Genomic DNA, 26,076 nt, shown 5'->3' with positions numbered 1-26,076 from the left:
CAGATACTAAGCTATTGTGAAAGCCTGGTGGACCGTTTGTCCATTCCTCCACCAACAAAATTATAAGACGCTTGCAGAACTCCAAAAAGTTATAGAAAGTGGGGGGTAAATAGTTGATATAAAAGGTTTCCGAAAAATATCGACCCCCCCCCCCTCAAAAAATATTTTTACCCCCGCGTAGGTAAATATATACCTACACAACTTACATACAACAGATTAAGTAGTATCTATTGATACTAAGTAGTATCTATTGATACTACTTAAACTGAGCCAGTAGTAGCTACTCACTGTATAGTAGTATTTACTGACTCTAGTAACTACTGACCGCATTAGTATCTACTGTCCCTATAGTCGTATCTACCGACTCTATAGGTCCGTCGTGAGGCCTAGTCCCGTGCAGAGCCCCCAGCCTTGCCTAGATTGCCCAGCCGGTCGAGGTGGCACCTTGGCAGGCTGGGGGCTGGGCCGCTACCCCCGCCCCCCACACCATCCCCCCGCCCGCTCTACAATAATCGTATCTAAGAGCTATAATATTAGTATCTACCGACCCTATAGTAGTAAGTGCACACATTAGGGTGGGGGGGGGGCGGGGGAGAAGAGGACATGACACTTTGAAGAATTTACCTTAGCGTTGTGTTTATTTTTTTCGCATTTTTAACGTCAAAGATAATTCCCCCCCCCCTCTCCCAACGAACGCGTGTGCGTTGTTAGGGGCAACCCCCGGTCAACTTTGTCGCGCATGCCCAAATGCGTGGTTTGGCGCGCGCTGAGCGGAGTAATTAAATAAATTAATAATACATGGCGCTAAATTATTCATTTAACTACTCTAAAGTTGACGGATGGGAAAATGGGGCTTATGGCGTGGTATCCGGCTACTATTTTTAAACGTAAACCCCACGGTTTGCGAGCCAAATCCTTCGCAAGTTTCGTACACAGACAGACACAGAGACAAACAGACAAAAAATGTCATTTATAAGTAAGATTTCACACCAAGGTGTGATTTATCAAATTTCCAGTAGTGGAGGATAACATATAAAGGTATCATCAACCTGCACTGACCAGCACGGTGAATTATGGTCAAAATAATCTACAGTGGTACCCCGGTACACGTCGTTAATTCGTTTCAGAAGATAGGAGGACTTATACCGAAAGTGACGAATACCAAAATAAATTTTCCCATAAGAAATACAGGGAAAGGAAATGATCCGTTCCAGAGTATAAGAAATTATATTTAATATGGCATAGTATACATTAATGGGGTTGTATAACATAATTTAGACACTATTTATTACCAAAATGCATACATAATATTATTAGACCTCCTTTGCCAGTACCAAAATATAATAATAGGGTTTTCCCCTTTTTTCTGGCAACAAAACTGAAACCTTTTTACAAGGAATCATGTTACTGCGTTAACCACAATACTTGTGGTCAAAATGCAAACAAAAACATACTCCGATAATATATGCATTATTATATTTTGGTACTGGCAAAGGAGGTCTAATGATGTAGATGCTTACCCCGAGCCCTCATCACTCTGATAGTGCATTGTCTTTGAGCTGTACGCCTTTTGGCGTCCTCTGGTCTAACATCAATTGAGACGAGGCTCAAAAGAAAGCCGTCTCTGGTGTGGACCAATCAGTTTCAAACACAATGCATATATTATCATAGTGTGTTTTTTGTTTGCATTTTGACCACAAGTATTGTGGTTAATGCACACATGATTCCTTGTAAAAGGTTTCAGTTTTGTTGCCAGAAAAAAGGGGAAAACCCATATTATTATGCATAAATTAAAATAAATGCAAAAATAAATTAAAACCTAACCGTTTTCTTTGTAACTTGGCTTTTCTCACGTTAAAATGACAAAGAACACGTGAAAATTCACGAAGAGTTATAGCAAGGGTTGTGCACTGAACGAGATCTACTGTACAGGCAGACTGAGGAGCGGCGCTTTGTTTCAGTCGTGAACGGGGTCTACGCGGGCACGCGACGACTCATCCCGACCCATACAAGTTCTAGCAAGCGCCTAGTATCCCAAGCAAGACGTCGTATCCCAAGACATTTTGTTCTCGTCAAAACACGACGTGTACCAAATTCGACGTATTCCAAAGCGGTCGTATACCGAGGTAGGACTGTATATGACCAACACGCCATGAGGAGTCCTTCATCCAATCATAGATTGATCGAAATAGCTGAAAATAATACTTGAAAACATGACAGGTGATATTTCCGGAATGTCTTCGATATGCATTTCACACTGGGAAGCCTCTCAAGGAGGGGCACTTCTGCACTGGGATGTTTGGCGAATCGATAATGAGATTTTGGATCCTTGCAGCATGACACCAGAGAGCCCTGAGAAAGCTCAGCACGCAGAGGAGCGGGTGAGGCTCAAAGCCCCCGACAGGGAGGTTCAAGAATCCGTTGCTGTACTTCCATCTCCCTGCCACTGTGTAACGAGCTCCAACACGGGTTACCACATTTTCCACAAAACAAACCCAGACAATATTACTCAGTCTAAGTCTATTAAAACTGCAGTACACGGTAATACAATTCACCACAACACCGGTACCAAATCTCTGCACAAACCAATTCCTGCCACCCGAACACCGACGCCAATTCCCGGACGGTCCGGGTGAAACCCTGGAGAGGCGGCAATCCTTGCTCGAACTTTACAACGCCCGCTGCTTCCAAATAGTCACCGATCCGAGTACTAATCAGGCTCAACCCTGGCACTGTTCATTGACATTTTTAAAAATCCAGATTGCGGGTGGATACATTGACCCTCTCTGGGGATGACAACTGGGACTGCAGTCCTAGGGATATAAAAAAGCAGAGCCAGGGAAATCCCTCCATCCCCACCATGACATCGCTGCATGGTGTGCACAGACATGTGAGGGGTCTCCTCCTCTCTCTGTGCAGACTTAGTCCACACGGCTCTGACGCGAGCTGTGAGCCCAGCAGCTCGACCCCGGCGTCTCTGTCCGTGCTGCCGCTCCTGGCGACATCCAGCCCCCAGTACCAGGAGGCTGTGAGCACTCTGATCCACCGGATCAACCTCGCTCACCGCGCCTTCCTCTCCTCCTCAGAGGGCACTGCATTTCAAGGGAAGGTAAGCAGATGGCACCTTCATGAAGGGGAAGGAAATATTAGTGGGTTTTAACGTCAAGGGAAGGGATGAGGAATTAAAATAATTACAGGGACAGTACAGGGACAGCAGGTCCCTGGATACAAATGGCATAGGACAGGTACAAGACTGACATCATTGAGAAGTGTGGAGGAAGGCATGGGAGAGAAAGGATAATCAACAAAAGGGTGTTTGATGATGAATTAGCAATCGAAGTAACAGGAACAGCAAAAGCGAATAAAGGTAAGAGCCAATTTAATAAGTACGCGGTATGATGCAAACCGGCCAGGTAGCTCAGCGGTAGAACTAGCGGCTCACAGTCAGAAAGTGATCAGGGAAGGCTCGTGTTTAAATGAGTATAACGAAACAACAGCAGTGACTTTGGCCATCATGACTTCTTCATCAAAACAACATACTCCAGTGTACAAAGCAACATCATGTGGCAAACTTCCTTCATCGAGTACGCACCGAGCTGGCAATGATGCCTCGGCTGCTACCTTTATTTTTCCAGCCGCCAACGCCACGATCTACGACTGTGGGTTATTGTTTGGGGCAGTAACGCGGCCCGGTGATAGCACGTTCATTGGCTGCTGCAGAAGTTTATGGTTCGAGCCCAGAGGCCACCCTGGTGTATTAACGATGACGTACCACGCAGCATCTGCTTTGCAGTGGACGTTAAAAGATCGCATGATGTCATTCAACAAAAGAGTAGGTAGGCCGCTGTGTGCTGGCATCGTGGTATACATTTGCTACATTGGAAAAATTACTCTAAAACGTACTTAATTAAGATGCACATAGCAATCGTCACCCATTACTGAAAACATTTTAGCAGGACCCTCCTGAAAAAGAGTCTTCACGAAATAACTAACAGTTTAAAGATTACAAATATCGCATTGGTGTGTATGCGTTTGGTGTGTATGCGTTTGCGGTCACATGTTCTGTGCGCATGTCCCCTGGCAGGTGTGCTTGGTGGGAGACGGCGTGGGTGGGATCATGGGGTTTGATGCCCTGTGCTGGAGCAAACGGGCCCCAGGCGACAGCTGGGACAGCAGCCGACAGGGAAGCTTTAAGAGCAGCTCGGTACGATAGCTTTGTCTCGCGCTCAAACATGTTATCAGAAAAAAAAATTACTCTCGCAAATTACCAAGCAGGCCTTTTCAACATACTCTATTTTCACTTTGAGTTGTCAAGAGCACCTAGCCTATTTCCTGACATACACTTGTTACGTGCAGCGAATACTCTTCGTGCAGTAGTTTTGTGCACTTCTCTGTTAACCTCGTGACCTGAGTTTGATTCCCAGCTCTAGCTGACATCAGAGGCAAGTTATTTCTAAACTGGTCCTGGTATTCTCCACGAACATCCTGGAATGGCCAGAGTGGTGAAGTATGGCCAAAAACTATCTCTATGCCCGACACGGCATCCAGCACTGGATTCACAAAGAGGTGTACATTCTAATTAATATCAATCCATTTCCACGGATAACAAAATACATAAGCAAATATGCCTCCTTCCCATATTTATCTCGCCACTAAATAAAGAATTGTTTACAAATCCCACAAGCCACATAGCCTTCTAGGAGTGCATATTATCCACATTACGGGTTCAATACAAGCAAATTATAGACTGGTTCAACATTCAGTGTCTGTTCAGCAGAGTTGGGTTGATTCCTTGTTATTTTTTGTGTTATGTATTACCAAAGGCTTCCTTTGAACAGTTTGCCATGCACGTCACAGTATATAGAGCGCCTCGCATAGGACTTGTACTTTTGGGGTATCAGTGCAGTCGCTTGGTCCATCCTCCCTTGCTGGTGGCACGTAGGACAGTAACCCAGCATCGCCGGCTGGAGAGCCTCTCAGCTGCCCTCACGGCCACCAGACCCGTGGCTCCCCCCTGGCCAGCAGCCGAGGCCTGAGCCGCAGTGAGCAAGAGCTGCTCGTCAACATGAGCGACCTACCGCCCTGTCGGCTGGAGAGGAAGCGGGCTGGGCCCTGTGTGGCACTGGGGCACCTCCACCTGCACCAGGCCTCTCTCGCCAGGTACGCGGAATGCCACGGTGACGCAACGGCTCAGCGGCTACGCGCCGTTCACACGATGAACCCTAAAGCCACGCAAGCGGCGGTTGCCGGCCTTCCTAGACCCACGGACCACCATGCACTCGAAATCGTAGAATCCACATCATCTCCTACTGGGAGAATAATGCCCACTGGAAGGCCAGTGGCAAGTCTCATAGTGTAGCAAGGACAGGGTCCCCTTCGAATGCTCAAGACGATATGTGATGTAATTCGCTTTGAGTTGCCAAGGTATCTTAGCAAGTGCCGTTTGCATACAAAATGTTTTTAATTGTTATTATACATATTAGAATGAGATGGATTTCATGCCGTGGTGGAGATGTGACTGTATATGATGGTGCGCCATAGAGGAACTTCTGAGAACACCAAACACATACTGGCACTCTTTAGAATGGTTCATATTCCTACACTATGATGTGTCTGCAGAGGGGGAATGGGAGCGTGTTACTGAGTGTGTAATGGTCTGCTGTGGAGAGAGTGGAGAAGTTTCCATAGATAGGCAATGTGCTTATGACCAGCTCTGATTTTGCAGCAGAGGTCTCACTCTGAATTAGTCGGGCAGCATTACCTTTTCATCAGCTGTGTAACGTTGTGTGGAAGCCACCTGACCTGTCTGGTTCTTCTTGACCACAGTTGTACCCTCCCTTCCCTATGCTTGCGAACGTGGACCCGTCTGAAAAAAAACATCTGCGCTGGTTTGAATTATTCAGGTTGGCCTACCTACGATCCATTCTGGGACTAACCAGACTGGATTATGTGAGGAGCTCAGATATCCTTGAAAGATCTGACAAGCAAGGGTGAATTGGCTGGCTCATATAGCCTGCATATCCAGCCACCGCATGCCCAAACTACTTCTGTTTGGCCATATATGTATGTAGATATGTTGAACTTCTTTTTCACCGTACATAGCCAACCGTGCTAATCGGAGGAAGCTGAACAGGTGCAGCATGGGCTAGAGAGGAGATGGGCTGATGTGGTACAGAAGGATGTGGACCTGAGTGAACCTGACGATAACTGGTACGAGCGGTGTCACGATCGGCCTTTGTGGAGGAGGCTCGTGAAGGGCGCGCATGGGCAGTTGGAGGCAATTTACCTCCAACAACAATAGAGGGCAGAGAAGTGATATTCACAATAATGAGCAGAGTGTAGGGTGGCTAAAACGCAGCAAGTAGGCAGTGGGGTCCAAACGTGGTGTATCTGCGTCATCTCAGCCAATCAATCCATAACACCTGGGTCTGTTCCGTGACCTCCGCCAGCGAGCCTTCAAAAATTCACATGGCCTAACAGTGCACCTAGCCTGGTGCATGCCCCATAGTAATGTCACCGCTACTTCAAGTGAGTGGCAGATGTTTTTGACGAGGCAATGCGTAAGTAAGCGAGTGAGTGTCTGTGTGAACATGGGCCGCAGGAAGAATATGTTTCATAGCGACACTTCTACATTTACATTCTGACGACCGCTGGTCACGCGGCATGCCGGCTAAGATTGCTGTCTCGTGCGGAGTGTGCATGGCTGCTTCACTCGGGATGAGGTGGAGACTCGGCGATGGAGCAGTTCCTCGGCGACCGACTCCGCCCCTGCTCCCCCTCGCCTCGATTTCCCGGTGTCCGACTTCTTCCTGCTGGGCTCGCCCCTGGCACTGGTGCTCACTCTGCGGCGTCTCGCCCTCCCCTCCAACAGCCGTATGCTCCCGCCCGCGGCGTGCTCTCACGTCGTCATCATCATCAGCCATGATCGATCCACTGCTTAATAAAGGCCTCACCAAAGGCGTCACCACATTTCACGATCTTGCGATGCAATGATCCATCTGGCACCCGCACACGAACCGGTCCCATCGCTGCTTCCCCTAGGACGTGTTCCATTCCTTGGTTGCCATTCAGTCATTATTCTTGACCACCGTCCATCGTACCTTCTGGGCGTGGAGTGTACTGGCCAAGGCCACTTTCCTTCAAAGCTTGAATTATATCATTAACCTGCATATGTTCTCTTATGCAAGTGTCTCTCAATGTTATTCTAAGTACGCATATCTTCACGTTTGTTTGCATTTTTTTCAGTTTTTATGCTATATTTCACAAATAACTATGTTTATGAACCATACATATTTGTTATACAAGGTAGCACTTTCACAGCCAATTTTGAATTCAATTAATTGAAGGTGGCCGGTTGGCTTAGAGATTAGAGCACGGAGCTGCCACTGCTGTGTTCGAATCCAGATCCAATTGCCTGTGATTGATTAAACTGGGTTATCAAGTATAGTGAGTCAATGGTCTCAGCTTTGTTGCTTTAGAATAGTGGTTCTTAACCTGGGGTTAAGAACCAAAGGGGTGCAGGCTGCAGTAAGGTTAAGGACCACTGCTTTAGACTCAAGCAGAGACCCATAGACTTACACAGAAAACAGAGAGAATCGACTCACATAGAGACTCATACAGAGATCCACAAACTTGCATAGACCCACAGACTCGTATAGACTAAAATAGAGCGAATTTGTATTAATAGGGTACGAACGTTTAGTGAGTTGATGGTCCCAGCCTGATCACCATGATTGCACAACAAAACACATCACATTAACTTTGGTTCTGTACTTAATTTGGCTCAATTCCAGCTATGAGAATTAAACATATCAGTTGACTGTCATGTGACAAACATGACTCTGCAGCAGGGCGGGTGGGAAAGTGCTGCCCCCTAGTTTGTGGATCAGAAGTCTCTTCAAGGGATCTCAGAAGCAGTTCCGTGATATTTACTTCTATAGACCTTTTTTTTAATCATGGAGGCTTGCATCGCTCTGTGAGAGTTCCAAATAAAATCGTCATCTCCTGACATAATCAGCATATATTTTGGGGAAAAGTGAAGAAAGTAAAGTGAATTTCTAACATCAGGTGCACTCCTGTCCAGATAGAATGTGTACAGTCCCACTTATGTGATTGTGTTTATCAACGTATACAACGTTTCATATACTGGTGATTGGATCCCCAAAAGGATCTTTTGTTCATGAACACAACATTGCATCTTTTGATCCGACCAGAAGGTAATGCAGAGGATGTAGATACTTTTTTACTTTAAATTTGTTTTCTAAGTTCAGGTGATGCAATATGGGGTGGTGCAACAATCCACTGTAATCTGCATGAGGCTATATGATATTTTCAGAATACATTTTTAGCTGGGATTGTCGATGGGAGCGACAATTTGTCCCCCCCCCCCATATTTCAACGAAACCCAATTATTCTTGCTTGAAACTATTTTTCTCTCCGTGCAGTTTCCCAGTTGCGGCCGGCTTGCCAGCAGATCTACAACATCTTCCATCCCGCCGACCTGTCTGCGTGTCGCCTGGAGCCTCTGTTTGATCAACGTCTGACACAAATCCCTCCGCATAGAGTACCCCGCTACCCCAGCCTGCAGATGGTGGAGAGGCATTCAACACTGATGGGTAAGGATGGCCTAATCCAAAGTGGGTCACCGTGACCGGTGTTTAGGTCTTCATGGGAGAGATTTGTTATGTGATGTCTGCTCGACAAACTTTGAATTTTCTTTGCAGGTAGCAAAGGCAATGTACGAATACACAACACGAAGTAATCATTCATACAGTGTGTAGTGACATCGCGGGCACCACGTGTATGTGGGTGCAGTACCGGCCCTAGAGGGGCTTGGTGAGCGCTGACTGGCAGTGCTGAGTGGCACCACGCTCTGCGTGCAGTGCCGACCCCTACAGGATAGGGTGTGAGAGTGCGGGCCACGGGAATGGGGTTTCTAGGGGCCATGGACACGTGACACGTGACCGGTAAAGTCTACACAGGGCCCCCAGGTGGGGGCTCGGGGTGGTCACGTGTCAGGGCCGAGATCCTGCTCGAGGAATCCAGAAGGTGGTCGTGGCTAAGGGCGGAGCCAGCCCCGCCACAGAGGATAAAAGCCGGGTCCCCGAGAGGGACCAGCAGCTGTTGTTCATCCTGAAGATTCTACGTTCTGCGTCCTACAAGAGTCACCAACAGGTGGACCCGGACCCAGGTCAGGGTCCGGTCCGTCGTAGCTAATTCCCATGTAATTAGTGTAGATAGCCTGGTGGTCCACCATCATAGGTTATTAATGCGTTAAGGAGTAGTACCCCGTGTGTTGATTTAATAAATGTGTTGCCTCTAAGAAGTGCGTCTGCGACTCAGTTGAACTCACTCCATAAGTAATAGTTCTTCATTTATTTGGTTCTCATACAAGCAAACTCTGGACTGGTTTCAACATTCAGTATCTCATCAGCAGTCAGCCTTACTTACCCAATGCTGGTGAACTGCCAGGTGTTTATTGACAAGGGCCCTCTCTTGTTAGATATGGGTCCTGTTAGATACGGGTCTGAAAACCTACGTGTTAAACTGTGGGTCCTAGTTTTACACAAAACTATATGTGCTCTAATTGTAATAATTTTGACGAATAAAATCGCACTGTTTACGTATGCCTGAACTTTCTGTTTTTGAACTCACAGCGTCAGCAATTCAGCGCTACTTCGCGGAAGAGGCCGCACAAGTCGGAGACGTCCAACACAACCTGGCGAGGACGACGTTTGAGGCGCTTCCGGAAGCAACTCGCCAATGCCTGGCAAAAGAACACAGCCCCATGCCAGCGGCGATATTCACGACCGCGGACATTAGTGGCAGTGAGTTGATTGTTGTTTAACAAAGCCTCTGCATGTCATTGTGTTGGGCCAGTCTCCCTCCACTCTAGCCCCGATGGCTGATGAACGCCGGTGACAGCAGCCAGTGCAATGCGGTTGTCACTGTTATTGTTGACACTGTTGTACGTCTCTTTAGTTTCCCTTTCATGATTGCATCACCTGTTTAACAAAGCAGCCGATAATGGCGATGATGCATTGGCGGTGTGCTTGTCAACAATTCGTCAATAATAATGGCCTCGTAAGAAAAATTAAATTGAACAAGTGACGTTTCGGGGCAATGGTCCTACTTCGTTGCATAGAGATGTGAACAATGAGGGTTGGAGACTGCACTTGATCCATCGTTACCACTTTGTGGGGAAGTCGACCGTGATTGTATGGGACTCACCCCCACCATAGAAATGTGAAATTTCCACCACTGGCTCAGTGCTGTAAACAGGAGGTGAGCCACCATCTCGGTGCTCATTTGAGCCAGAAATCCCTTTGACTTTGAATCGCACCTCAAAAGTTTGAGGGCGAGCAGAGTCTATCAGGACGACTCGCTGAAGGCACGAGTGAGTTTTTTACTTCACAACACAAGCACGCTCTCTCTTTGTCCACGTCCTCTTCCCAAGTCCTGTCCAGGTGGTGGGGAGTCAAGCGGATCGACTACTGGCTGCATTGCCCCGAGGCCGTGCGGCCCTTCCCAGCCGTGTCCTCTGCCCAGCTCTCACACACGAGCTACCTGGAGTCCATGGACGTTGCCGCGTTCCTCCTGCAGCAGGTGATGGCTCAAGTCCTGCACGTGAAGTGTGCGACACTTCCCAGAAGGCCGTGCACGTCCACTGGCACTTTACAGAATGGTTCCTCTCCCTATGCTGGAGGAATGTTTGGTAAAAAGGGAATATTTCAAAATTGGACGTTAATCTGTAGGTCAGCCTTGAGCACCGTTCACTTTAAAATTGCTTGTGAAAGGTATTGCGCTACCATAACAAATTGGATAAATAAAAAAAAATCAATGGGCAATCATTCTTTTTCAAAACCATTGCAATTTTCCATTTTACCCACACCATCGTGGTATAATGGAATTCACCATTGCGGTGAAATTGGATACTAATTACATTTATATGCAAAAATGAACGCTACTACAAAGCGGTAATGCTGTTATTGTAGTTTTACAATAAGTTATTACAATTGCACTCTGAATAATGAGGTAATTGACAAGAAGAGGCAGCATAGTCCAGGTTGGCATGTCGAATTAACTTTGAGTCTCATTGCAGGTGCTGGGTCCAGGCAGAGTGGGAGCGACTCAGCAGATGTCCCAGGATGGCTCATCGTCACCGTGCAAACCCCTGGAGAAGTGGCTCAAGAAAAGGACTTCTGTCAAAATTCGAGTCTGTATCTCAGTGACATTGTGCAGACACAACATTTGCATTTCAATAACGCAGCTTAATAAAACGTCATTTTTTTAGCTCAAGCACTAAGTCCTGCATTCCGCTATGGAAATAGCTAGGACTACATTTAATTGAGCAACTATATGCAGTGTAAGGAGGGTTGTCACCTGTCTGTCTGGATTTGATCCGAACAGTCCAGGAATTGGCATCTGTGTTCGGGTGGCAGGAATTGATTTATACCGAGATCTGGTGCTATTGCATTGTACATTAATGTAGTATTGTGCAAAGTTTGGACAGAACTAGGCTGAGCAATATGTCTGGGTTTGATCTGTAGAAAATGTGACAACCCTATAAGAAACATTTGGTAATTATTGCTTTTGAGCAGCTTGTCTTAAGCTCAATGTCAGTATCTGTTTCAGTGCTGTTACAAATGCTGACACTGTACCGTAAATCTTTCCAAGCTCCATTGTTGTGTCGATGTCCCTTCAGAACGTCACGGCGAACCACAGGGCCAATGACGTCATCGTGGTAGAAGGCAGCGCACAGAGCCTTGCTGGCCGCTTCATGTACGGGACCCTTGACATGGTCACCCTCACTGGGGAGAAGGTGCCGCGTCCACAACCCCCACGTAGCATGCTGTCTCTCGCCTCGCCACGTTACCAAACGTTGACCTATTTGTACGCTAAACATCAACACAAATGGAGATATATATTGCGTGACTTACAGAAATGTTCGATGCATTATTTTCTTTGATTGACTTTCAGGTTTGCATAAATACTATGCAACTACTCAAAATTTCACTGCCACGCATTGCGTGCGTTTGTGTGTGCTTTGTCTACAGGTTGACATGTTTATCATGACCAAGCCCCCAGAAGGAGAGTGGGTATACTTTGACACTCAGGTGACAAACAGCAGTGGCCGCGTCAGCTACGTCATCCCTGACATTCAGCACATTGGCATTGGCCTCTATCCCGTCAAGATGGTCGTCAGGTGCAGCGCGAGATAACCTCGATAGTGTGAAGCCAGTTTCTGATGTGACCTCGATAGTGTGAAGCTTAATAGGGTTTTTCCCCTTTTTTCTGGCAACAAAACTGAAACCTTTTTACACGGATTCATGTCTGCATTAACCACAATACCTGCAGTCAAAATGCAAACAAAAAACATACTATGATAATATATGCATTGTCCTTGAAACTGATTGGTCCACACCAGTTTCAAGGACAATGCATATATTATCATAGTATTTTTTTGCATTTTGACTGCAGGTATTGTGGTTAATGCAGACATGAATCCTTGTAAAAAGGATGTTACTGATGGGATGTGTACATTTAACAAATATATTTATGTGCAGGGACAGATATGTGGAGGAGGCATATTTTTTTCAGCTTTTTCTTCACAGTACTTCATTTAATGTAACTGGTATTCGCCAAACATTTCAATGCTGAAATTATTATCCGCAAGTTACCCAATTGGGATTGCACACAGCAACATCGCCCCCTACTTCGAAAACTTGGCAGGATTAAAAAAAAAAGAGCATTGAGACTTGGTGAGGTTTTGCTGCGTAAACAGCAGAGTGAATAATAAATTATGAGTACAATTCCATGAAGACGCCGTGTCTGTAAATCCCACAGAGGAGACCGCACGTTTGCTGACAGCTTCCTGGCTGTGCTTCCCAAGGGGACGGAGTGCGTCGTCTTCAGCATCGATGGCTCATTCGCGGCGAGTGTGTCGCTCACGGGCACTGACCCAAAGGTGCGCCCAGGGGCCATCGACGTTGTGCGGTACGTGCTCCCAAGGTCAAAGCACAACGGTGTTTCTTTTACACGCCATTGCTGAGCACAGCTCTTGTAACTTTCCCGAAGCTCTGATAGCCTCCCTCAATTCAAGAAACGAATTACCTCTTATCTATTACTATGTTGACTGTGCTGTTTGTTGCTGGCCACTTGATGGTCTGAGTCTTTGGGTTTGTACTCAGCAACTTTGTTTAAAGTAGTTTGTTATATTATTTGCGACATCTGTTTTATTTTACAGGCACTGGCAGGAACTGGGCTTTCTGCTTATATACGTGACGGGGAGGCCTGACATGCAGAAGCAGAGAGTGGTGGCATGGTTGGCACAGCATAACTTCCCACACGGCCTCATGTCATTTTGTGACGGACTGGTTCACGACCCACTTCGACACAAGACCAACTTTCTCCGAAGCCTTCAGCAAGAGGTGTACTATGTTGAGCAGCGCCGCACACAGGGGTTTGCCCCCTGTCTGGGTTTTCCCTGGACAGTCCGGGAATTGGTATCTGTGTTTGGGTGGCAGGAATTCGTTTGTCCTGAAATCTTTTGGAAATGTGTTGAACTTTACTCAAGTCTACTGCACCGTTTTTGATAGACCGAGGCTGACTGAGAAATATCTCTGGGCTTGGTCTGAGGACAGGGTGGGCAAATCAATCACAGACTCGCGTCTCACGATGCCACGATGTTGCTTTTTAAAACCTACATTATCACGGGAAGTACACAAAACACAAAGAAGCAAAATGTGTGAGGCGACGGCTTGAAAGAAAGAACGCCTTACTCAAGCCAAGCCCGAAAAACCACGTTTGTATTATAAGCGGTCGCAACAACTCACACGCTTAATTAAGCTAAAATGTACCCTAAATGTAAAGTTGATGATATTAAAATTATTTTATGGTCACGAAAGCCTACGTATTAAACAAAATTATTTTAGTTGTCATTTATTACATGGCCTGCAAATGTTATTTAATATTGTTTTTATTTCAGGCTCATATGAGGATCCACACATCATATGGGTCGAGTAAAGACATCGGAGTGTACCACGCTCTGGGGCTGTCTCCATCGCAGATATACATCGTGGGACGGCCATCGAAAAAACACCACCTCCAATGTCAGGCGAGCGGCTCAATAATCTACCAGAGGAATGAGTGGTCTAAATGTAAATAAGAAGGTGCCTGTGTTAAACTTATTTGTGCTGTAGCCAATGTTCACTGACACTCACAAAGACTACTGTACTGTAGACCACCCGTATAGCCTTAACGGACTTTTGGGGTAAGTGCTGTTAGTGAGCACCTATGAAGGCCGGCATGGCACATGAGGGATTGTGTGGCCAGCACTATGCCCGGCTGGCTTTGTCTCCCTGGTGGCGATGGAAACACACCGCATCTGGTACTCTTCGGATCCATAGCGCAGCGCGCTAACCTATGCACTACCGTTCCCCATACTGATACTCACTCGCCCTCTCACAATCATAACACACTCTGACAACTCCCATACACTGCCATTTCCCCTCTGCGGAATCATCTTAGTAGAGGAATTGTAACTGTTCAGAATGTGCCAGCGCACGTTTGGAGTTGTGAGAAGTGCCAATACACATTACCACCACTAAATGTAACCTCAAGTAACCCATCAACGTTATTGTAAAGGCATTAATACATTTTAATGTTCATTCCTTGAAATATACATTTTTTAAGCTTGGTTTTCCAAAGTGATAATTACCATAATAATTACCATATTTAAGCTATGCATTGTTTTCCCTAATTCAAACGAGGGAAATATATACGGAAGTACACTATTAAACGATGCGTGAATGCATATGTTTACAACTGCAATGTGTGGCGCAAAAAATGTTATTATGAGACACAAAAGTTTAAATCACGTGCGCAGTCCTTAAGAATGGTGCACCTAACGACCGTTGCGGCGTGCAGTACATCTCCGAAGGCTACGCGGCTCACCTCGTGCAGCTGGAGTGCAGCAGCATCTCGCGGCCGGCTCAAGTGAACGCACGCGTGCAGCACCACGCGCGGGCCCTGGACCTGGCAGGCCACGGCACCCGCCCCTCGCGGCCTCTCCCGCCGTGCGAGGCGGCGGGCTGTGCCCACGCTGCGGAGCGAGCGCACAGCCAATCGGAGCCCGAGGCGGATCCCGAGCGGAGGCAGCACGGCCAGAGGAGCATGAGCGTGACCGTGTCGCATGTTGAGCACTGAGCCTGGGCCCACGCTCCAGTAGAGCTCTTCCACCCCCACGCTTCAAGTCCCGTTCGTCAGGTGCCACTGTTTTCAGTTAAAATATTCACCCGGACGATCACTTCAGATGGAACGTCCCGTTTGCAAGGGGTGTCCCAGGCTTTTGATTGGTGTGCACGTACACATTCGTACATACACATATAGATGCGTACCCATGAACGCTCAGATTTTTTAATCGCAACCAGTAAGCATTTTCATAATTGATTATTAGTTTAAAAATTCAGGAACTGGGAATCGTTTTCATTGGAAGTTTAGCAATAAATGGCGCGCGCAAACGTACCAACAGCATGCATCGGATATTTGCCCTCATTTCTCAGTTAAAACGTAACAGTGCTTGCTAACAGCACTACTGGTGGAAAGGCCTCCACTAAAGGGAGCTCTCGAGAATATTTGGCTGCTCTTCCACGCTGACCAGACCTCTTGGCGTACCCACGCCTTTCCCCACCGCACGCTACCTGCCGATCGACTGTGGTGGACCCATTTGTATCGTTGGGTGAACAGAGGCGGTGGTGGGGGGGGGAGGTTTAAGAAAACTTGCAGCATCGTTTCCACTGCCGCGCCGAGAGATAAAATTGATAAGGTGACCTCTGGATTGCAAGTCCTGTGTGTTATCACACCACGATTACTCCATTCATATTTCAGCTAAAAATGTGTCTATTGCTCGACAGTCCTACACATGCGACAAACTGGTAACTAGTTTTGACAAAAAATGTTAATGCTATAACTCGAATATACACACAACTGCCGCCATTCGCCACGAAGTGGCGGTAACGTCGCTATGGCGCTTATCCCAAGCCAGGTGCAACCTGAGGCCACGTGAAGTGTTGAAGGCTCGCTGACAGGTCACGGGACAGACCCGGGAAAGTACTGTTAGCGAGCTCCAATGAAGGCCAATAGGGCACAGTACCATGGCCAGCCACCTGTCTTACCAGTGGTGATGTTTGACCACTACACCAGCTGCTCATTTTAGGTTAAGTGGACCTAGGGGAGGCACAGGACCGGTTCAGATACTCATCACTTATGTTGGCCACGAGTGAGAATCGGACTTGGATCACAGGGTTCGTAGTTACTACAATACCTCTACCCACCACACATATACTCGCATACATTAATACGTATGTCCGCTACACGCATATACACGCATACATAGCAAACTAGTAACGGCACGTATAAAAACATTTAATTCCACGCAAAAGTCATGGTTTTGCAGGATATTCAGTGAGACATCAGTTTTGTTAAGCCCAGTTAAACCTCTTCATACTATTTTGCATGGCCCCAGCCAAATTGAATGTTGGATGTGGGCACACGTTGATAAACTCGGGAGCAATGACCATGCTACAAGAAATCACTGACTTTAGACACGGGATGTTAATATGCACAAAAATGCCACATGGGAATGGTATTACAATGTTGCACTGTACCGCAAGTTTTTCATTATCAGAATATATCCTTAAAAAAGTGGATTCTTAAGCTCTGAATAATGCCAAACTTGTAGAATTATGCTGTTGTGCGGTGGGTTTTGCACACTGATTGGCAAAAAATCCAACAAATTGCCCAACACCAATGGGAGTATTTTGCTCGCATGCTTCGAACACTGTCACTTAACGCTTTCACAGCCTTATATTTTTTAAATGCTGCCCGGAAGCCAGACAATTGTGGCGTTCATGGTTATGGGTGAAGCTGGGGCCAGTACTGTGTTTTGGTAAATGGTGTGTGGAATATTTTGGAGGGGGAGGGGGGGGGTATGACCTTGGGCCGTATGTGCAATTATTTTTCTTTCCTTTCTCAGATGTTGCTACTAGATGGCAGCAGCAGACAATCGTGTGTGTGTGCGTCGCCCGCAAAACAGAAACAGGAGGGGCACCCTTTGCCTGGGTCCCGAGGGGTAAGACGGGCGATTAAAAACCCAATCACGTGTTTGAATAGGTTGTATCACGATACATGTCACCGCTGAGCTCTAGAGTTGTAGAAGTTGAAACTGCAAGGAACTCGTAAGTCCCTGCTCTAGCCCAACGGAACTTTCTTGGCCACTTTTTTTTAAAAAGACTGCCTTGACGAATATTGTTGCATGGGTCCAGAATAGTTGTGAAGCAATGAGGTGCTGTCGGCCGCATTCTCTTTGTATAAATCGCCACGGATATATTTAATGTGTGTTGCCCTGTCCCATTGCAGGATGTTATCGGGTCAGATAGCATTTTGCAAAAGAAACATGTTCGTTGATGGGAGCAACTGTGTGCCAATGTGCTGCGCGTTACTCATAGGGAACTGTTCACGTGTGGAATTGTTGCACTATTTTGTTTTAAAATATAAAATTGATATTCGAGTATAAAGCACTGAACATTTATCCTCCGTAGCAACTCAATGCGATGAGTAAAGTTAGGTTGTATAAAAAATAATCTAGTTTTAGTAAAGGACCAAAGGCGATGTTTTGGCCTAACCTTGGCTTGTGAGTTTCGTAACGTTAATATATATATACCGTATATCGGCTGGCATGCACATCCTGTGTATTGATAATTGTAGGTGACTTGTGTTTTTAAAGCTTTTGTACAAGTAATAATTCCCCACAATTTACGAACAATACCTAATTCGTTTCCAGTATGACGTACAGTACTGTTGTATGCAATGTATGATGTTCAGAGTATTGTATTTTACACTTCGGTCTGGCCAAAGTATTTCCTTGTACAGCCTAATGAGCATGCGAATCTCGTGATAATGGAAATGTGAGCAACGTTTGTGTACACTGAGTGCTCCCTCTAGCATTGCTGCAAGTCCTTTAGGGGTTTCCTTGACTAAATTGTTATTTTGTGAGGTAGCCTTGGCAGGATAATGGCAGACTTGGTGATAAAATACTGCATCACCGGCTTCTATGGGACCATGATGGAGTTAATGCAGTAACATTGTAGAGTGTTTGGTAATAAATGTGTTGACTGTACTTTTCATGCAATGTTTTGGTGATATGAGGACATTATTATTATGCTGGTTTACCTCAGAGAAGCCACGCACAACTATTAAGGCGCAGTCGTGTCAAAGTTTCGACGATTGTTGTGTCCGGATGAATTAGCACCGTCGTTTTTTTCCCCTCACAACTTGACAAATTAGTCCATGGGCTCAGACCAAAAAGATCACTTATTAGTACCACCTGAGGTGGCAAAGTCTAGTCATGGTTTTTGTAATCCTCCAGTGTGTGGGACATATTCTGATTTGATAACCTTTGCGGAGTGGCAGCTTGGTTGTAGTTACCGTGACTTTTATACCAATACCCTGTGACAGGCGTCCAGAACGATGAAGTTGACATTATTACTGAAAAACTACCTCGACCAAAGCCAGTTAGGTCACAAACTGGTCTTTATTGGTTTAAATATACAACGAAAACACAGGATAATAAGGATTACCATCGTGAGGTAAAGAACTACTTGAATATTATGAACATTGACATTCGCATATACTTAGTCAATGATACATGTAATCCCATATATATCGTTATTGATGGGAATATGTGAAGAAGCTCTGTGTGTACTTAGATGGTGTTAACAAGGGTAACCAAGTCCAGAATGATCACACTGTGCATCAATGTATACTGCTACTACCACAGTAATACCATCAGAATCACCGCCCTGTGTCACTCATCAAACTGCTCATCTATCTCGTCATCTGACTCCCTGAGTTCAAAGTCAGGTTCTGGATCATCCTGCAGTTGTTGGTTACTGCAGGTCTGTAACCTACACATGTCTGTGCATGGCAGTCCATTTGACAGGCACGTGCAGCTTGGCATTTTGCATGAACGCACACACTTGCATGCCAGTAGTTCCAAGACCACATCTGGTGCGGGTGGAGAGCACATCCAGTAAATCAGAATCAGAATCAGAAAGGGTTTTATTTGCCATGGAAGTTCACACCGACACGGAATTTACTTTGGCAGGATGGTGCATACATTCAACATATAGGAATCTAAAATCTTACATAGGTTTTAAACAAGTCTTACTATAATAATAAGGGTTAAAAGTCTAACACCAACGGGCTGAAGTATATAAAATTGAATAAATATCTAATATAAAATAGCTTTAAGATATAATAAAAAAATAAAAAAATACAAATAGGTTAACATAGTTAATATCGGCAAGGTGTCATTATGTAGATAAAATGTTAAAATCAGTGTAAGCCCTTAGCCTTGTTTAACAGGCCAGCAGCAGATGGGAAGAAAATGTTTTTATGGCGTGAGGTTTTGGTCCTGATGGACCGAAGCCTTCTGGCGGAGGGGAGTAGCTGAAACAGAGAGTGTCCAGGGTGGGAGGAATCGGCCACAATCTTCCTCGCTCGCCTCATGGTCCTTGTCGTGTGCAGGTCCTCGAGGGTTGGTAGATTGCAGACAATTACCTTCTCAGCAGTGTGGATGATACGCTGCAGTCTGCTCTTGTCCTTGGCAGTGGCAGCAGTGTACCAGACGGTTATGGAGGAGGTGAGGATGGATTCAATGATCGCTGTATAGAATTGCACCATCATTGTCTTTGGCAGGTTGAATTTCTTCAGCTGCCGTAGAAAGTACATCCTCTGTTGAGCTCTCTTGGTGAGGGAGCTGATGTTCAGTTCCCATGGCCAGCTTGCTATCATCGTCTGTCCATCCATACTCAATAGGGCTTGGCACCACAGGGTTAGCCTGCAGACAGCACTTATAGATTGCTGCCTGATAGGTGACTCGATGAACATGCATGAAGATACAGTCACTACATGGTGGCAGCTGGCTGGACTCGACTTCTCCCCTTTTGGTGCAGAAGAGCTGGTAGCGCAGTTCGTTCATCTCACCAGTGCTGCTGTTAGCAGCGTACATGCGGCAGGTGAACTGCTCAATTTTATGGAACAGCTCATCACTCACATTCCATGACTGCCCCAGTAGACTAAAAGTCTCTTGGCAGGAAGTGTCCTTTCTCACCATCTTCAGGGCATTCAGCTTCCCTCGACCAGCGAATGCACTGACAGTGCCACAGCCTGTGAGGGCACGTAAGCCAATTAGGCTGTCACAGATGCTGTCTCCTACTGACCTTGCCAGATTGCTGATATCGACAAACCGTGCGGTTGTGTGTTGCACACTTCTGGTAAATGGGACAAGTGATGTCCTTCTGGAAGCCAAGACAAAGCACCATGACATCAGTCTCCTCAGCTGTGATGATAACTGCCTTTAAGCCCACATTTGCTGCATGCAATGCATGCAGGAGCAGACGGGTGTCAGCTTCTTCATGCGTGGAGTGCAGCTCTGCTACTTCCTCACACTCATCTTCTGTCAACTTGTAGCAGGTTTCCTCACAGGTCATGTACAACACCTTACCACGCAGCATCTCTCTGTATCGTGGCAGATTCCACTCTTCCACCAGAAACTTGATGAGACTGGTCTTGTTGGAGGGACTGCACAGGAAGTTTCTCCACTGCTGGACGTGGTGTCCCCCTGCAAGGTTCTTGTACTGGAGAGTGGTATCTGTACCCCAGTTCAGTCGCTCAGCATCTTTGATCGAAGTCTGTCGGTAGACATCAAAAACAACATCAATCCTCTCACTCTGTGCCCCCTCGTGGAGGACCTGGGTCAAAGCTGACTCTGCCACCTGTGGCAAAGGTTTTGTTGTTGCCATTCATGTTTTGGACCAGGCTCATCCCATAGATGATGGAAGTAGATGGGGTTGGGATGTCTTCTGCAGGAGACACATTCTTTTCAAGCTCTCTGGCAAGTGCAGCCTTGTTTGTTTTTCGTAGGGACCCATCAGCATTTGCCAGTGCCCATGGCAGTGGGCCCAGTGGGTGGGCAAGGACATCCTTCATATTCACCTTCCTGCTTTCAGCCACCAGGATCATGTGGCTGAACAGGATTCTATCTGCCTTCAGAACCACATCCTGTGCTTTCTTTCCATGTGCTGTTTTGTGCTGATATTGGAGATTGTCTTCAGACTTTGGTCATCTTGTCGTGGAATTACACAGTTGGTAGGTCCTCAGCTAACCTTGTTTGCTTGAATACCTGGTAGGCCTCTTCTCCTATCTCAAGAGCTCTCAATAACTAATTGGTTGGTCATCTACAGATGCTTTTGTCAAAATATTGGTCTTTCAGTTTATTCCATTAAAATACACTTGACACATTTAAAGAACAAGATTTTCGCCAATATAGATATACCACATAAAATGAAAATGACAAAAGATATTTTAAAAATCCCTCTGAACATTTCGAGCTATTCCAAGTAGGAAGCAGTATGTAGAATGATGTGGCTTTACCTATTATGAAACATGAGTTGTCAAACTCGGCATGCAAAATGTCGTTTTGAGAAAATCGCAATGCCAATTCTGGCATTGTGATGCTAGTGTAATGAGAGCACCATCTCCTGTATTATGTGGGGTGTGGTGTGATATGCAGTTATGGGATATCTAGGGGAAGGATTACATCGAGGCCAAAGGTAATGGGGCGGAGCCACCAAAGAAGCCTCTGGAACGCTCCGAAAGGTTCCATGAGGGGCGTGACCAGAGGCGGGGTTTAGTCGCCGGGGAGCGAATATAAGCAGGGGCCGGAGCAAGGTGCGAGGTCGGTGTGTGAAGAATCAAGAGGAGATCTCCGTCGCTGCTGCCCGGCCATCTCCATCGGTCACGTGGCGGCTCGACCTTCAGCCGCTCAACCGCTCCCTAGCCAGCGCCGTCAGCTAGCGGCGTGCTAGAGAGTGGATGAGCGCCACGTGGCGCGGGGCAGCGAAGCTGCTTGGGCGGCATGCATCCGTAGTGCGAGTGAGAAGAGACGAGAGACAACCAACTGTACCGAAGATTTATTAATAAACGATTGAAGTTCTTATCGTGTCGGAGCCACTCATTACACTAGTAGCAATGAGAGTTCTACAAGTGTTGCCCCTCTTATCGCCATGACGGCAAAGTAAATTGCCATATACAGTATGATGAAGCTAGACATCTGCTCCAGAGAATAAGCTTTTCAATCATATGCATTTCAACTCGGTTATTTCTTATAATGCGGGGACAACCTGTGATGAAAGATGCTAAAAAACGCTAATTTATGGCTTTGTTTACTTGGCGATGTTTGTATAAAATCGTAAAAATTAACGATAAAATATAGTTCTTTTTTATGATTTTAATCATCAATTATTACCAATAAAGTTATTGGTAATATTTGTGTGCATGTTATGAAAGTTTTGAAATTATAGAAGCAAAATATGAAAAAAATAGAAAAATTGAGAAACTGAACAAAAATAATTTTTGCCTGTAGTTCCTGGCCTTAACTAATAATCTTAACAGGTACATTAACTACATTGAGGGTAAAGTTAGCACTTCAGATATGTTTAATAATGAACATAAATAATACAGAACCACCAGTATTTGCCTCACCTGCCAGTAAGTGCTTATGACCAAAGAAGCTGCTAGAAACAAGGAAAACAGCGCCAATCTATTCCAGACTTCACTAAGTCACTGAAATTGAAGAACAAACGTAATAAATGAAAGAATATGTATGAAATACATGCCTTGGGGACAAACATCGATTTTGTAAATTATTTATTGTCTTAATTAACAGCAGAGGTGTTGGAATGTTTTATTTGTAACGTCCAGGCAAATACGCGTGATTGCGATAGATGCAAAAAACAGGTTTCCTGCGAGAAAAATTAAACAGCTGCTCATTCGGAAAGGTTATCACGTATGGTTTTACTTCTGTTGGTGTAACAAATAAAGTGGCACCATTGAAGTTTTGCCATCTTGGGTGGTACCGATATCTGGTCTGGCCCAAGGACTAAATTTGGCATACGGTGTGCCTACTCTTGCGTCGACTGACGCCACGGCATCTGTTAATGTCCCCTCGAGGTGGAAGGCGGTTACGTTAGAGACGGTGGGTGGGGGGCATTCATTTAGCACGTACGCATGGAGGGGGGGGGGGTTAACCCAAACGCGCACACTCGCGTATGGGGGGGGGTCTACTGATAATGTACGCATAGGAAACGGAGGGGGGGGGGGGTCTCGATAATATAATTTGTCTACATTGGCTTTCAAATGAGTTAGTCCGGTGGTGGAGGGTTTGCTTAAACACGTTAATATTCTTATCCTTGTTCGTTTCTGCGTAGATTCAATATCGGCCATTCTATAGGATTCGGGGGGTGCGTCAAGCGTACGTACACAGGTGGGGGCGGGGGGGGGGTGTAAAAAGTACACGTGCGTACAGGAAGGGGGGGGGGGTTCAGGATTTGACAGATTTTTGCGTCCCTACGAACTGGATGGCCCCCTACGTTATAGACGGTGGGTACGTTATAGACGGTGGGTACGTTATAGATGGTGAGCACGTTATAGACCAGTGGTCGGGAACCTTTTTGACTAAGAGAGCCATGAAAGCAAAAAATTTGGAAATTTATTTCAGTGAGAGCCATATAATATATTTTAAAAGTGAATTCAACTAAATGTCAGTATAATAAGCCTCTGAATTTATTCTTTTAAATAATGTTGTTATAACACTCACCATTAATGCGACTTCTGGTGCTGCATGGATTTGCTGATGTCTTTGTAGTCGGGTTGGTACTTGGTGAGGTTAAGCTTCATGCAAGCGTTGAGGCTTTCATCCGTTAAACGTGATCGTAGGTTGGACTTGATGTTTTTAAGATGTGAGAATGACTGCTCACATGCATACGTAGATCCAAACATGGTCAATACAGCAATACTCACACACTGCAGTGTGTGGTATGTGACAGGAAGCGCGTTCCAAGTTTTGAGAATCAGCTGGTCTTCGGGTTGGAGTTTTTTCATTTCTGTCCACATGTGCTTGCTCGCCAACTCCACTTTCTGTCGTGTGATTCTTTCCAAATCTTCATTCAGTGACTTGAACTTATTCACCCACATGTCTGAGGCCTTCAGGTCAGCCACTTCTGCTTCAAAATCTCTGACGGAGACACCAGGATGTAATTCAGGTCGGCTGTGTTCAGTGAACACTCGTTTGGATGGGTGATGAACTTAAAAAGACGAGTGTGCTCACGAAATTCTCCAAAGCGTGCTTTGAAGGACTGTAGGAGACTGGATGTGCAGCCAGCTAGCTGGTGGAGATCAAGGTTTTGAATGGGCTCACTTGCTGTGCATGCATCTTTAAATTGGCTCAGTTTTTCAAAATGTAGTAAACGACCTGTTTCAAGATCCGTGATGAAAATCTCCAGCTTGTTTTCAAAAGCAAATACAGCTTGTTGAAGGGATAACACTATTTCCAATGCCTTGCATTTTCACGTTGAGCTGGTTCAGATGTTCAGTCAGATCTACGAGATAGTAAAACTTGAGGAGCCACTCGGTGTCGGCTAGCTCAGGATGCCCGACGCCTTTCATTTCAAGGAAAGTCCGGATTTCGTTCAGGCAAGCCGCAAAACGGCTAAGCACCTTCCCTCTTGACAACCAACGCACATTGCTGTGCAAAAGCAGACCAGGATAGTTATTTACAACTTCATCCAGCAGTGTTTTAAACTGGCGATCATTTAAGGCTCGGGCAACAATAAAGTTGATCACACGAATGACCAGCGACATCACTTCGCCAAACTGCCTGTCACACATCTGAGCACAAAGTGCCTCCTGGTGTATAATGCAATGGAAACTTAGGATGGGTCTATTTTCATGTTCACGGAGAAGCGCCACAAATCCTTTGTTTTTCCCCACCATACACGGAGCACCATCAGTACACACTGAGAGAAGTTTATCCATAGGTAGACTTTTTTCTTGAGCAAACTCCATGAAAGACTTGAATAAATCCTCACCTCTTGTGGACCCTTTTAATGGCAGAACAGCAAGACTTTCTTCGCGCAGTGTGTCACCAACAGCATATCTTGCAATCACGCTGAACTGCGACAAATGGCTCACGTCTGTTGACTCATCCAAAGCCAGAGAAAAGAACGGCGCTGCATTTATGTCCTTCACTTGCGTTTCCTCCACTTTGTTTGCCATCACGATTGTACGATCATGAACAGTTCTTGCCGACAGAGGCATGTCTTGTATCCGTTTGATTATCTTGTCTTTGTTCGGAAGATCATCAAAAAGTTCATTGGCTACATCCAGCATGAACGTTTTAGCATACTCGCCATCTGTGAATGGTTTTCCGTTCCTCACTATTGCTAAAGAACCAGCAAAGCTAGCCGAATTATAGTCACCTTGCCGGGTCCATACGCGGAGTTGCTGCTGGCTAGCTTGCACCCTGCTCAGAAACTCTTGGCACGCTTTCTTTCTGCTGTCTCCCGGAGGGTATTTTGATGCAAAGGTAGCGTGGCGCGTGTCGAAGTGCCGCTTTACATTCGACCGTTTCAACGATGTAATTTTGTCATTGCAAATTAGACACACCGCAGAACCCGCTCTCTCCACAAAGGCGAATTCTTCGGTCCATTCGTCCTGAAATGTACGATACTCGTCGTCTTTTTTTCTTTTCGCCATCTTCTTCGTCGAAGGGTTAGCTTTGAGCTAATGACCGAGCAGACGCAGTCTCAGACTGATTCAAAAGGGGGCGTTTACCTGTTTTACCCAGCAACGGCAAACGTAACCAGTATCATCCAATTAAAATAATGGACAATTGCTCCTGCAGCCCTGAACAGGACATGCGCAGTGAAAAATCGATGGATGGATTAAAACAAGTGGGAATATTTTGTTTTATCTGCGAGCCATATGCAATCATCAAAAGAGCCACATCTGGCTCGCGAGCCATAGGTTCCCGACCCCTGTTATAGACGGTGGGTACGTTATAGACGGTGGGTACGTTATAGACGGTGGGTACGTTATAGACGGTGGTACGTTATAGACGGTGGGTACGTTATAGACGGTGGGTACGTTATAGACGGTGAGTACGTTATAGACGGT

General features: G+C 45.9%; 1 protein-coding gene and 1 long non-coding RNA gene across 4 annotated transcripts in view; one reads left to right on the top strand and one right to left on the bottom strand.

The window, feature by feature from the left end:
* The window catches only part of LOC116950258 (membrane-associated phosphatidylinositol transfer protein 2-like), a 31,927-nt gene extending 13,749 nt beyond the window's left edge, over positions 1 to 18,178 (top strand). For 2 of the 3 annotated variants that reach the window (XM_032967929.2, XM_032967927.2), the window contains exons 5-18: positions 2,920 to 3,109; positions 4,085 to 4,204; positions 4,943 to 5,160; positions 6,695 to 6,873; positions 8,445 to 8,615; positions 9,657 to 9,827; positions 10,457 to 10,605; positions 11,102 to 11,215; positions 11,705 to 11,821; positions 12,057 to 12,205; positions 12,847 to 12,996; positions 13,247 to 13,430; positions 13,988 to 14,116; positions 14,929 to 18,178. In XM_032967929.2, coding sequence (XP_032823820.2) covers positions 2,920 to 3,109; positions 4,085 to 4,204; positions 4,943 to 5,160; positions 6,695 to 6,873; positions 8,445 to 8,615; positions 9,657 to 9,827; positions 10,457 to 10,605; positions 11,102 to 11,215; positions 11,705 to 11,821; positions 12,057 to 12,205; positions 12,847 to 12,996; positions 13,247 to 13,430; positions 13,988 to 14,116; positions 14,929 to 15,207 — 2,320 coding nt within the window. In that variant the 3' untranslated portion in view covers positions 15,208 to 18,178. Of the gene's footprint in view, positions 1 to 2,919; positions 3,110 to 4,084; positions 4,205 to 4,942; positions 5,161 to 6,694; positions 6,874 to 8,444; positions 8,616 to 9,656; positions 9,828 to 10,456; positions 10,606 to 11,101; positions 11,216 to 11,704; positions 12,206 to 12,846; positions 12,997 to 13,246; positions 13,431 to 13,987; positions 14,117 to 14,928 lie in introns of those variants that run through there. The other variant, XR_012946325.1, reaches the window with a different exon arrangement.
* On the bottom strand, positions 11,301 to 12,852 carry LOC142930366 (uncharacterized). Its single transcript, XR_012946326.1, has 2 exons — positions 12,501 to 12,852; positions 11,301 to 12,306 (listed from the first exon to the last, which is right to left on the bottom strand). It is a non-coding gene; the product is annotated as an uncharacterized LOC142930366 (long non-coding RNA).
* Positions 18,179 to 26,076: the final 7,898 nt, after the last annotated feature.

Source organism: Petromyzon marinus, chromosome 38 (genome assembly GCF_048934315.1).
Source record: "Petromyzon marinus isolate PM22_M1 ecotype Great Lakes invasive population chromosome 38, UKy_Petmar_22M1.pri1.0, whole genome shotgun sequence".
Classification (NCBI taxonomy): Eukaryota; Metazoa; Chordata; class Hyperoartia; order Petromyzontiformes; family Petromyzontidae; genus Petromyzon; species Petromyzon marinus.
The sequence above is the reverse complement of the archived record's forward strand: the minus strand, read 5'-3'. Positions and strand labels throughout refer to the sequence as shown.